This window comes from Triticum aestivum, chromosome 1D, assembly GCF_018294505.1.
Source record: "Triticum aestivum cultivar Chinese Spring chromosome 1D, IWGSC CS RefSeq v2.1, whole genome shotgun sequence".
Taxonomy (NCBI): Eukaryota; Viridiplantae; Streptophyta; class Magnoliopsida; order Poales; family Poaceae; genus Triticum; species Triticum aestivum.
The window spans coordinates 197,421,174-197,435,557 of record NC_057796.1 but is presented as its reverse complement, the minus strand read 5'-3'; the positions used below and the strand labels follow the sequence as shown (position 1 = coordinate 197,435,557).

Below are 14,384 nucleotides of genomic sequence, written 5' to 3'. Positions count from 1 at the left end.
CGATGTAATTTTATTGTTAGATGGTCGTTTTGTATATTGTGTACTGTTTTCCTTGATAATTTTCAGTTATAAGATATCCTTTAGGTGTCCTTTTGAAAATACAAAGAAGTCAATAACATGGACTCCACAAGACTCGAATCCATTTGCCACTAAGACATAAAACAAGACTGAGCAGGGCGATGTGTAGGGTGAAAGTGTTCCTCGCGGCTTGCCTGGGTCAAAGCTTACCCATCACTGACTGTGGCAGATCTAGGAAAGTAGTGTTGGAGATGCCACATATTACATCCATAATACTCCATGTTACATAATTTGATCCAGATATTATCATAAGTCTAACAAATAGTCACATGATACTTTAAAATTTAGAAAACAAGCGTTAAGCATTCTCTCCACACCGAACTAAGTGTCTCAACTTTAATACAATTTTATACTAAAGTTAATAAAAAGTTGAGAGACTTATTTTTAGGATGAAGGGAGATGTGCCCAGTTATTGCACATCTAAGTGACTCAATTAAGAATAAAAACGAAAAAAAAATACCCACGCGAATCTCCACGCATGATTCAATTCGATCCCTTCAGATGCGAAGTGATTTTATTTCAGCCCGTGTCACAAGTGACCGGAGTTGAATTGATGTGTATCAAAACAATCCCTTGGGGTTTGCTTGGATAGAGGGATTATACCAAACCGCTTTGAATGCGCAAGGATCATATTCAATTTTCTACTCGTCCAAAGGGAATTGGACATAATCCGCACCTATCCAAACAAAGCTCTCAGCAAAAATGTACTCCACAGGGAATTCTCCGACGAAATAATAAAACTGCCTACATAATAAAGATAGTCTAAATGTCAACATAATAATTGCATTAATATCCAGATCCATCAAGGTGAAACGAGCCACGGGGCTATTCACAGAGAGAAAAGTCTAAATGAGCTCCAGTTAACCAATTGGCGTCGACCTACGGAACCTTCCTGTGAGCTTCACCGCAAAGAAAGAAGAAAACTTCCTCTGAGCACCAGATAAAGAAGCCGAGCTGGAGCCACCGAGCTACCCTAATAACCTATTGAACCTCCATGACCTAAGAACCCCTTTGAGTTCCGGAGGAAGAAGCAGACATGGAGTTACCCTGAGCACCACCTTGACGAAGATGCAAGAAGCCAGGCTCGAGTGAATCATCATCACTATCCACATCATTTGGAGTGAGCCGATTTTGGTACGCTCTTCGTCGCACTTGGAAAACATTGTGATAGTAACTTACAATGTCTTTTCTGCCCTTGGAACCCATGGCAGCAAACACTTCCTCCATGAATCTGTACTTGGATGAAGGCAGATTATTCTGGATAACGGCATTGAATTTCTTTTCTTCATCCCTTCTCCATGTCAATGCAGCATCCTCACCGATGCGGTCAAATCCCATTGCATAAAATGCTGAGCCCAGTTCACGCTTCAGCTTGATCCTCTTCTCTGTCACATGAAATCTAACACAAGTGACAGAACTTGGGATTTGACAGTTGCAATTATCTGGCCTACCCTTACCAATAGCATCAGCATCAAGGCTTTCATTACTTGGTGCAGGCAAAAGAGGTTGTCCTAGAAATCTCAACACATGCGGCTCGTCATAAGGTAGCGAAGGCTTCCCAGTCCAATCTGGAACATCTGCTAGACCACTAAGCCGAGTTCGTGCATGCAAAATCCTGTCACTATTCCCACCTGCACACAGTCGATCATCCCATCCATCGTACTGTGGCTGCTCCTCATTTGTAAGTCCACTCTGCAATGAACAAAGAGTTACGTTTTATATACATTTTCAGAGTATCTCCTTAAGACGATTGAATATCATTGTCATATAAGAGGAGAAATTAATAAATAGAATAAAAACATTAGTTCAGAATGCATGACAAACGATTTTAAGTTCTTTGGTGATCGTATATATGCGGTCTCTAAGCAGAAATAGAGAAGTTCAGGCAGCCAAAGAAACTGGAAGAGTATTTTGTAAGCCAACAGACCTATACGTGGTATCAGCTGCTGTATGACAACCTGTTGGGATCATATATCAAGCAGCATAGGGAACAAAATAATCTTAATAACTGAGTCTTGCAACTACAAGAAAAGCACAATATAAAAGAGGACCTCTGATAAGGTCAGTAAGGAATTCGGGTGGATCATATGGCTGAAGAAATATACATAGCACATCCACCCAGACTAAAAGTTTGAAGAAAGATAATCATACACTTCGTATGTGCTAGCTTAATCTTATGATCAATAGCAAGATAAGTTTAAGCATTAGGATCATTCACAAGAATCATATCCGAAGTATCTAAAAGCCTAAAATAGTAACAACCCAACTAAGTTATCACTTTACAAATTTGTCCACCGTCATCATACTTGCAAATATGTGACAATACCAGATTTTCAAATGTCATGATCACTTTGGCTTGCCAAATTTTCCGTGGCAAAATTACAAAGCAAAAGGGGCCTATAACAATACAGTTGTAACTTGTAAATCATGTTGAGACATTTCCAGTAACATGCTAAATACCAAGTTAATATATGGGAGCTATTGACCCACCAATGCAAGTCACGGTGCACAGTCGAGTAACTAACAATGAAAATAATCTTTACTATGCAAGACTATTTGCACCAATAGTGTCGAACGCCAGAAACTGTCTCATAATGCGTGGGTCAACAGACTCGCTGACCTGGAACACTGAATGTGTTTGACAAGCATGAAGCGCTCAGAAGCCTCAGTGAAATCCAACCGAGAACCTTGGTTAATGGTTTCGATGAAAACAAACTTTATGGAACCAAGTGATGGTGAACTATGCTTGGGTGGGCAGAAGCTGGAGGAAGCTCTCATGGATGCTAAAAATGATACTGCAATACTAGTATGTAAATCATTCGTCTGACTTTTGCTGTAAGGGTGAAATACTGATCGAGTCATACTAGGTGCCCCCCTAAAATTTTCCCCTAAGAGCCACTGTTGTCAGTTCAAGTTTTACCAAGCAAAGTAAATAACTAGAGGCACTAGTGGTCCACCGTTTATTCTCTAACTGTACATAATTAAGACAGTTTGGTTGCCTTGATGTGCCTGCATGTTGGAGTTTATAGCTGCAAATATGACATTTTTGGTAGGCACAAATTGTGTGGGATGAACCAAAAGCTGGATTATGCTACAAAGCTATGTTGCACCGGCACTTCACAAACATGCTGTATTCTGCAGGCATATGCGGGTTACATCAGATACACGTATATTTATTTTCAATTTCAAACTATACAAAAGCCACTTGGATATACCGGGATACTAATAGAGCAAGTACAAGTCAAGCATGAAGTTAACTACTAGTGGGGTTTTTTTTAGGTAACTAACTACTGATGGTTATGTTTTCTTATTCGCGGAACTTCATCATCGAGTTCTTGATAAGATATTAGGTGCTGACTGCTGGTTAACCTGTTATTCACAGACTGTTGGAATGCTGGTTGCATGCAGTAAGATAAGGTATGGTGTTTTTTCCTGTTCTGTAAACAAATCTATACTTGTTGTCTCCTCTTAACACTGTTTTTAGAACAAAGAAAATGGTGTATCACCATATCCATGTCCCTGTGCCATACAACATAGATACCAGGTTGTCTGCTAACATAGAGCCAACAGAAGGTGCTGGACGTTTAAGACAATATGATGAAATCCACTCAGGACAACTGAACCTCCCAAAATAACTAGCTCCAAAAATGGATGGTGCTAAAGTGCATAAGAGCATCTCCGGAGTTGCCCAATAGGAGGTCCAACACTACACATAAGTAGTGAAGGCGGCCTACCTTACTGCTCACCAGCAAATGTTCTATAAGGTGGACCAATCCCACCTAGCCCCGATCAGACGAATAACACCCAGCCTCTTGCCTACCCTTTAGAACATTACTTGTCATGTATAGAACGCAGTGACTTGATTTCCCTAAATGGGATAATCCTGCTTCTTAAGGATATCCCATGCAGGAGTGGAGCAAGGCCGATGCTACCTGGGCTAGCACTGGTCGAGCAACATTACTCCAAAGAGCATGAATTGAGTATCTAGCCTATAAATGTGAAAAGCCCACTACCGAAGTTCCAGAATACAACAATCAATCACTAGGGCTCACGCACATCACCTGAATTATCAGTTACTTTCGTTTCATGGAACTATTCCTAATGCTCCTGAGAAATGTTGTGTAAATCACATATGTATGTTCATGAAGGCCCCGGCATGGACAAGAGGGAGAAGCATTGGAGCATGATCAAGCATGGAGGTGGAAGCAAACACACAAACAATGAAGACGGAGCCGCAAGTGGAGATCTCAGGACAAAAGCCACCCTAGTAATGCATGAATACATGGAGGAAAAATACAAGATGAAACTTCATAATTCGACCATGGCTATCTATAGATGTCATGCCCCCTTATTATTGGGTCATGCCCATGTACTTTAGGAGTAAAACACTATGGACAGTCTTAAGAGTCCATATTCAGGGAGGAATAACTCATGAATCGGATTTGGCCACCCCTTCCTTGGCTAGTCGAAATCCCCTCTTATAAGCCCCTTAAATACACTGCACCGCTAGTGTTTAGATTTCGGTACTGTTTATATAAAGTTCACCATAGTTGTAACCTCTGTTGGAAAAGGCAACACCTAGGAGGCGCTTAGGCACACTTAGGCGCTAGGCAATGACCAAACGCCTCGCCTAAGGCATAAGCGGAACTCTAGGCATGGCAAGTAAGAATTGTCCACTCAAGTGAGAAATCATGCCATATTGCACCGACAAACCAAATTGTCCATCTTCCAATTTCAATAGCTGGTAGTTTACTCACTTATATTCTCTAAATCGATTTCGATACAAATATATTATCCCAAATACAACATGATAGTCAAAATTGTGAGTCCGCCTAGGCTGCGCCTAGGGCGCTTAAGCACCACCTAGGCGCTAGGCGAAGGTCAACTTGCAACTCGTGTACTTCATTTGTGTCCATCGACCAAGCCAAGACTGCTTTCGAATCCCAACTTTCATCATTATTCACCATAATCATAATTCTATTTTCATAGTTCTTGTTCTCGATTTCACACGGAGGTTAGACCTTCGATGTCAAATTGATCGTGATTCGGCGTGACGAATAACATCTCGGGAGTTTTTTTAGCAATTGCTAAGGCGCGTCATCATGGCATGTTCGTAGTTAGGTCGTCAAAGACGTCTCAACTAGTGTCAAACCCATGATCTCCTCGAAAGATTGCGACACCCATGTAGGTAGGTTATTTGATGTCAAATGGAAAAATAGATATAAGATTGTCCACATTCGAGTTTCAAAGTGGACGCAACCAACCAAAACTCTTAACTAATATACACTCTGGCATAACAAGAAGAATGTCAAGCATAATTTCATTTTTACCTTGTAGCAATATTGTAGTTACACGTGATTTGTATAGTCGTGGGACATCATCTCAGATCACCACGGGTCTCTGGACACGATCTAGGCGATGTGCATAAGATCGCTAAGGTTTGTGTGTCTCTAGATTGCTCATCCTCCTTGGCGGGCCTTGGACGCCTTGATATATCCGTACTATGGTGGTGGCCTTCCCTTCTCTGAGTAGGTGATCTCTCCGTGTATGTCTGTACGGGAGGGAATTCGGATCGTGTGAGTAGAATTCGTGGCCCCTTTGCCAAGCAATCCGCAAGGTTTCCTATTTGGGAACCCCAAGCATACACCCCATCGGGTCGGGGTGCTCCGTTGGGCCTTCAAGGCTTGCGCATACCTAGCGCCGTATGCCTGTATACGGTATACGCTGAAGGATAAGGTATTACGACTACACATCGTCAAAGTCATGGGAATGTGACCACACGGTGTGGGCTCACTTCCAAGTTTGCATCCTATTTTACCCCTGGTTTTCATATTTGACATGGAGGCTTCAAATGGAAAATTAGATATAAAATGAGATCCCAAATGTTGGATTGAACCCACATCCTTTGAATTAAACATTCTCAACTAGCTTGTTTTCATTTCCTGTTTATCTCATGGTTGTTCACTCCATTATCATTGGTTTGAGTTTTAAGATTTGATTTAAGCATGAATGCAGCTTGATCCAAAAATTACTGAAAAATAAAATTCATGAATTTTGTTTATATCACTATCCTCTTAAGAAAATTTTGAGAATGGAAAGTTCTAGTCGAGGGTGACAATCCTAGTAGATGTTGTGACTCCATTATCCTCACACCCTTCGAATTAAGCTTTCTCAAGTGGTTCGTTACTGTTGCTTGTTTATCTCATGGTTGTTGACTCAGTTATCCTTGGTCTGAATTTTAAATTTTGATTTCAATATGAACGAAACTTGCTCGTGAATTTTGTTTCCATCACCCTTCATAAGAAATTGGGAATACTTTTGGCTTGTCAAGGCCCCAATGTTGGTAGTGCAGTACTGCAGTTAGTGAATTTGGTGACGGCATGGCCATCAGAGCGACATGAAATCCTCTATCTGCACTTCATCTTCTCCACCATGCCCTTTCATGTAGCCTTGATTTTCCAATGCATCTGGCATGTTGCTAAAGGTGGATGTGGCTAGGCCACCATCTTTCTTTGTTGTGATTCAACTTATCCAAGGGAAATCCAAAAATAGAAACCATGGTGTGTCAGCTCTCATAATGGTTTTAAGACTTAAAAGGTAACTCAAGAGGACCAACACCGTTATTCACCTATAAGCGCTTAAGGCGAGAGGCCAGCCTCGCCTAAGACACTAGAGGAACATATCAATTGGGACATATTACGAGAGAAACAAAAATATTGAATGGCAGGTCACTGGCCATAAACACACCGTCCCCACTACCCGAAAAGCCATCTAATAACTCATTTGTTCCTCTTGCGACACAATTGCCACTATCCCTACATTCTTTCTCATCGTCGATGTTGAGGATATCAGTAACTAGTACCATATCGGTCGGGTGGTAATTAGGGATAAATAGGCAAATCGACCAGTTAATTGGCTATTCAGTGACCCACCGAGTAGCGATTAACTGAGATGCCGCTTAACTGGCCAATATTTGGAACATTGCTCATCATAGTCACAACATTACTCATCTTCCCCCTTTCCCGGCAATAGAAACAAGTAACACCACATGCCTAACATCTCCCTCGCAACAAAAGACACAACCCGTCCTTTCCCACCATGGTAGAGTAGTTGATCGGGGAAGAGAAGCGGCAGTCAAAACAGACACGCTTAGATGCATGCTAGTGTAGGAAGGTGAAAGGAACGCCATTTCCAAGCCTTCGGAGCAACCACATCAACATTGTGGTGAGGACTGAGCGGCGGCGGATGCTTCTCTATAGACAACATGTGCTAGATGGTCAAGGCAAGGGCGGCACCATCCTCCTAGGGCGCCTTAGTGCTGAAGAAGTGCTTAGACAATGCCTTAAAAACCATGACTCTGGCACCAAATAGAGGTGGGCCATTAAAACAGTAAATATCATTGGAGGAAGCATGCAAGTGTCAAATAAAGAGAGCAAGTATAGGCCGGGGGGATCCTACTTCATTTTTTCTTCTCTGTGTCTCAAGCATATAGGCTATTTCCTAGCAGTGAAAAACATCTAACAATCCTCTCTTAGAGATATCGATCGGAAAAAGAAGGGAAAAGATAAATATGCAGAACAGCTAGCATAATTAAGGTTAACAGTGCAAGCATAACCCTATAAAAAATTAGAAAAAAGAGTTGCCATTTTTGCACCATGAAAATAAACTTAGGCCAAAGCCTAACTTTGTTTATTTGCCGCTAATACAACAACAACAAAACCTTTAGTCCCAAACAAGTTGGGCTAGGCTAGAGGTGAAACCCATAAGATCTCGCGACCAACTCATGGTTCGGGCACATGGATAGCAAGCTTCCACCCACCCCTATCCATGGCTAGTTCTTTGGTGATACTCCAATCCTTCCTTCAGATCTCTCTTTACGGATTCCTCCCATGTCAAATTCGGTCTATCCCGACCTCTCTTGACATGATCCACACGCTTTAGCCATCCGCTATGAACTGGAGCTTCTGGAGGCCTGCGCTGAATATGCCCAAACCATCTCAGACAATGTTGGACAAGCTTCTCTTCAATTGGTGCTACCCCAACTCTATCTTGTATATCATCATTCCGGACTCGATCCTTCCTCGTGTGGCCACCCATCCATCTCAACATGCGCATCTCCGCCACACCTAACTGTTGAACATGTCGCCTTTTAGTCGGCCAACACTCAGCGCCATACAACATTGCAAGTCGAACCGCCGTCCTATAGAACTTGCCTTTTAGCTTTTGTGGCACTCTCTTGTCACAGAGAATGCCAGAAGCTTGGTGCCACTTCATCCATCCGGCTTTGATTCGATAGTTCACATCTTCATCAATACCCCCATCCTTCTGCAGCATTGACCCCAAATATCGAACGGTGTCCTTCTGAGGCACCACCTGCCCATCAAGGCTAACCTCCTCCTCCTCGCGCCTAGTAGTACTGAAACCGCACCTCATGTACTCGGTTTTAGTTCTACTAAGCCTAAAACCTTTCGATTCCAAGGTTTGTCTCCATAACTCTAACTTCCTATTGACCCCCGTCCGACTATCGTCAACTAGCACTACATCATCTGCAAAGAGCATACACCATGGGATATCTCCTTGTCTATCCCTTGTGGTCTCATCCATCACCAAAGCAAAAAAGATAAGGGCTCAAAGCTGACCCCTAATGCAGTCCTAAGGGCATCCACAATGTATGCAATGCCAAATCTGACACATCACTGCAATATAGCAATGGTGCTAATTTTGCATCTCGTCCACAATGTAACCAATGCCAAACAAATAAAGATGGACCCACCTCAAAGCAAAAGTACATGTAAAATATTCCATTTCCTCTTCCAGCCATGGCTCCATACATTCTCACTCCTCCCACAACCATGTTCAGATATAATATTTTATTCAATGCCCAAATTTAGCATCGAAGCTCCAAGAAGCACCGGTTCCATATATTTTGGCTTTGGCACTGGTCTCCACGATGTGTTGAGGGGCTGCCAAAAGCCAAATATTCATTTGGCAACGCTATTTGGCATACATTGTGGATGCCCTAATGATAGCCAAAATTTACCAACAATGCCCTCACCCAAGAATTTACAGAAATATAAGCAATCTTTTGGAAAAAAAATCACAATAAATAGCTACCACTGATTTGCCCTGTTACCATGATAATTAGATATTATATACGGAAAATGCTGTGTTTTGCTTTTCAGTTTTCACCCATAGCAGATGGGTCATCTTATATTCCTTGACCTAGATTGGCATGGTACTGGGAAAAGAACTCTGAGAATGCTCTAAAATGATCCAACATTTAGCATTCTCCAAGATGACCCTAAGTGAGCACATGAAAAAAGATGTGTGATTCTCTTTTCAGAAATGATAGCACTTCTGTGTAGGTAAATCTAAGGACCAACAGCTATAATTAGACAGCCGATAAGAATGACCAAATCCAGAATCTAAATCCGCAATTTAAGGAACAACATAATCAAGCATACCATTTATCGCGTTCAAAAATCAAAACTATGTGGCCAGAAGTTACCTGCGGCGAGGTAGTGCTATAGGGCAATTTGCTGCAATCAATATTTTCAAACATCAGGCGACGGAACATAAGCGTCGAGGAGAGTTGGCTGCCATGATTCTGTCCAGCACCATGTTCACCCGGATTCTTCGCCACAAGGCGGACCCAGTTAAGCATCTGCAGAGGAACCTCCCTCTTACGCTTCAGATGGGCTGATCCGGCGGTTGCGTGGTCCTTGTGTGACGACAGGAACTTATCCTTCTTCGCGTTCGAGCGGTGGGCCGCATTGCGACTGCTCCCGGCCACCTCGTCCTGGCTTTCAGGCTTGCCGATTCTCTGCTCAAGGAGCCAGAGATGCTTGGCGTACACCAGCTTGATGGGCGCATCAGCAGCCGGTTCGAGGCCTACCGCCTCGGCGATGGCCGCCCATGAGGTGACCGCGGCGAATCCGCCGCGAGAGCGCACGGCGAGGTACAAGGGGAGCATGTCCACCAAGCCGCCTTTCCCGAGCACAAGAGGCTTCGGGAGTAACGGAAGCCCGGCAGACACACGCCCCTCGGCGAGGAAGGCGGCAAGCACGGTGTCGAACAAGGCGGGGGCGCCCGCTTCGGTGAGCTCATCGTCCGGGATCTCCAGCCCCGAGAGGTGCCCGCGAGCACGGAGCTTGCCGATGACGTCGCGCACGCAAAGGACGAGGTGGGATGGGCCGCTGGACATCGGCGGCGGCGGCGCCGCCGCCGCCGGTGAGGAGGGCGCCCTCGCGGCCGGCGCGCCGTGGGGGTTCGGGCTTGGGGTGTTGGTTTTGAAAGGGGGCGCGGAGGAATTAGTGGCAGGTGGTGGTGGCGGTGGGCTCGGAGGGGTAGCCATTTTTGCCTCCAGGCCCTTTGGGTTGAGGAAAACCCAACCCCTTCGACGTTGGAGATTGGGGAGGAAGGAAGGCTGATGTTTTTTTTTGTGTGTGTTCTCTTTGAGTTTTGGTTTGTGCTTTGTGATGGAACAAAATTTAATCCATGGGAGCCAAACCCTAGGTCTATGTGTGGGTGTGGGGGTGGGAGTGTGGGTGTGGGGTAGGAGATGGTGGATAGAGGGAGAAGAAAAGGGGGGTGATGATGTATGATGAGGGCGGGTCCATGTTTCATCGCGTACTAAAAACGCCGATCATTTTGTGGGAGTGGGAGTTGTCAAAAAAATGAACAATGGGCAAGAAAATTGACACATCTCATGCCTCAAAATGTGCGTAATGTGACAGGGTAGTATGAGTTGTCAAGCAACAACTTATCTAATGTACAACGCATGTATAGCATAAATCCGGATGGAAAAGTGTAGTGCACAAAATTAGTTGAAAAGATTTTATACTTTTCAAGCATATTACAAGACACGGTTAATATAATATTGTCTTCTTCCTATAGATATATGTTGTGTTCGTATTAAGACATTAATATATATATATATATATATATATATATATATATATATATCTCTTACACACACATATATAATATAAATATAAATGAAAATTACAACGGGCAAAGTTATTTCAAAAGATTTTTTTACTTTTGGAGCACAATGACAACACACAATTAATATAAATTATTAATTATTTCCTAATTATAGATATGTTATGTTTATATTAGGATTTTAATTGTCTCGGGATATCATGAACTTGGTGTAGCAGGAACAACCCAGGATGGTGTCATACGAGCCTGGGAGATCGATCCCTTTGAAGAGTAGAGTCTCAGTCTAGAAGTTATCTGGGTGTCAAAAATGACAGACGGGGTAATCTACTCAAGTGGCTTTGCCTGCCGGCCAAGGATGATTGGAAGTTCTGTGGAGTGCCGAAAGTGACAAACAGGGGTAATCTACCCAAGTGGCTTCGCCTGCCAACCGGGACTGATACCATGCACCAGTCGGTTTGCCTCAGAGTGTGGGGTCTTCATTGTGTAAGGGTTTCAATGTAGAGGATGTCCATCCAGAGCACCTTAGTGAGATGGATGTCGTCGACGAGTGGATCCACAACCAAAGGGAATCTGCATGGGTGTGCGGTGTGATCCGGGTGAGGGAGATCGCCAGCTCGGACCACCAAATGAACTAGGGCGCAGCTGGCTTGATTGTAACCCTATGGATAATGATCTTGTTCAAAGTGCAATTATGCCCTTAATCATGTTTTTTTAATGATGTCACATACTTATATAGGACTAATATGTTTGCTAAGTACATGTATCGGTTTTAATCCTCGTGGATATGTTGTGTTGTGGATCCTGAGGTCGGGCTCCCTTACGTCAGGTACCCGGGTACAGGACCCCGCCAGTAGCCCCCAAGTGTGGCGGAGGCCGCAGGCATCTGGGCTCCGAGGCCTCCGTCGGGCTACTTCCTTTGTGTGTCCAGCCACCTCGATCTTTAATGACGTAGATTACTACTCCTACATCCCCGGTAGTGTCGCTGCTTCTCTGGACGGGAAGGCCCGAAGTCTCATGGGCCAACCCACCGCTGGCGCAGGCGCTGAATTGAGAAAGATCCGCGCGCCCCACCCGCTTAAATAGGGGAAGGGGGAACGGCGCCCCCTACGGGTATTTCCTCCCTCAACTTCTCATCTTGACACCGTCCTCAGCTGCCGCCCCGCACCTAGGGCAACCAATGTCAACATCCGCCGCCGCCTCCGATGATCACCGCCGAGGCGGTTGCTCGGCCGATTCACAACCGGTCCATCCTAGCGCCACGTCGGAGTGGAGCGGTGACTGGAAAAGGTCCTCGATCAGTAAGGACGACTTGGAGCGTTTGGTGGAACTAGGATGGTCGCCCAAAAAACCTTCGATGTCGTGGTTGGCGCCCGCCATGGGGGAAAGGGCCCCGCGTCCGTTGTTGTGGAACTTGGTTGTCCACGAGGCTTTTGTCTTTCGCGGACTTCGATTCCCTTTGAGTGCTTTTGTTTGTGGAATCCTCACCCACTACGAGCTCCAGCTTCACCACCTGACCCCGAGCGGGGTACTCCATTTGTCGAGTACATCGCGGATTCCCGCGGTGAACTCATCCTGTCGGGATGGGCCCCGGCCCTAATTGAGAACTCTCCAGGCTCCGGAGGCTCGACTCCGGAACCGATCTCCGTCACGGCGTCACCAGAGACCCCTGGCGTAACCACTCCGGGCGGTTCCCTTCCGGTCTCTAGTCCGGACGTAGATCCGGCTCTCACCTCCGAAGTCGTGTTAGGTTTAGAGCTGACCTCAGCGCAGAATCCGGAATCGCTTCCAGATCCCTTCGCGCCGAAGATACGTCAAGTTACACGTCGGGCATACTTTGAGTCAGACCCGCTTACAACCGAACGATAAATTCTGAAGAGCTATCCCACCTCAATGAGATGCTTGACCGTATCCAGAGTATGTCTATCACGAACGGCAAGGCTTCGGTTTACGATCAGATCAGACTTAAAGCCGGCGATCTAGAAAATCACATCCCACCCACCACCCACCTAGTCGCCACGATCGACGATTTAACCGACGTGCTAGACTACGGCGAGGCCACGGACATGGATGAAGATACCGATGGTCCCACAGAAAATACCTCGCCTCTGGTAAACACCGGCAAGTGGACTGCTACATCTACTTATGATGTCTACATGGTGGACACTCCCAATTCCCCTCCAAGACGTCGGCGTAGACGCAGAAGAGGCAACAATGGGGAACATAGCGGCAATAACGCAACCGCCGACAACAGCAATGCGGCAGCCGGTGTGTTGGAAATATGCCCTAGAGGCAATAATAAATGGTTATTATTATATTCTTTGTTCATGATAATCGTCTATTGTTCATGCTATAATTGTGTTATCCGAAATCGTAATGCATGTGTGAATACATAGACCACAACGTGTCCCTAGTAAGCCTCTAGTTGACTAGCTCGTTGATCAACAGATAGTCATGGTTTCCTGACTATGGACATTGGATGTCGTTGATAACGGGATCACATCATTAGGAGAATTATGTGATGGACAAGACCCAATCCTAAGCATAGCATAAAAGATCGTGTAGTTTCGTTTGCTAGAGCTTTTCCAATGTCAAGTATCTTTTCCTTAGACCATGAGATCGTGCAACTCCCGGATACCGTAGGAGTGCTTTGGGTGTGCCAAACGTCACAACGTAACTGGGTGACTATAAAGGTGCACTACGGGTATCTCCGAAAGTGTCTGTTGGGTTGGCACGGATCGAGACTGGGATTTGTCACTCCGTGTGACGGAGAGGTATCTCTGGGCCCACTCGGTAATGCATCATCATAATGAGCTCAATGTGACTAAGGCGTTAGTCACGGGATCATGCATTGCGGTACGAGTAAAGAGACTTGCCGGTAACGAGATTGAACAAGGTATTGGGATACCGACGATCGAATCTCGGGCAAGTAACATACCGATTAACAAAGGGAATTGTATACGGGATTGATTGAATCCTCGACATCGTGGTTCATCCGATGAGATCATCGTGGAACATGTGGGAGCCAACATGGGTATCCAGATCCCGCTGTTGGTTATTGACCGGAGAGGCGTCTCGGTCATGTCTACATGTCTCCCGAACCCGTAGGGTCTACACACTTAAGGTTCGGTGACGCTAGGGTTGTAGAGATATGTGTATGCGGAAACCCGAAAGTTGTTCGGAGTCCCGGATGAGATCCCGGACGTCACGAGGAGTTCCGGAATGGTCCGGAGGTGAAGAATTATATATAGGAAGTCAAGTTTCGGCCACCGGGAAAGTTTCGGGGGTTACCGGTATTGTACCGGGACCACCGGAAGGGTCCCGGGGGTCCACCGGGTGCAGCCACCTATCCCGGAGGGCCCCGT

General features: G+C 45.2%; 1 protein-coding gene across 1 annotated transcript; it reads right to left on the bottom strand.

Annotated features, from left to right (window-relative positions):
- Positions 1-800: 800 nt before the first annotated feature.
- Positions 801-10,474, bottom strand: LOC123180947 (AT-rich interactive domain-containing protein 1). The gene is made up of 2 exons (XM_044593144.1): positions 9,587-10,474; positions 801-1,770 (listed from the first exon to the last, which is right to left on the bottom strand). The coding sequence occupies exons 1-2, from the start codon at positions 10,430-10,432 to the stop codon at positions 1,078-1,080; spliced, it is 1,539 nt and encodes a 512-aa protein (XP_044449079.1). The 5' UTR covers positions 10,433-10,474; the 3' UTR covers positions 801-1,077.
- Between the last annotated feature and the right edge of the window lie 3,910 nt (positions 10,475-14,384).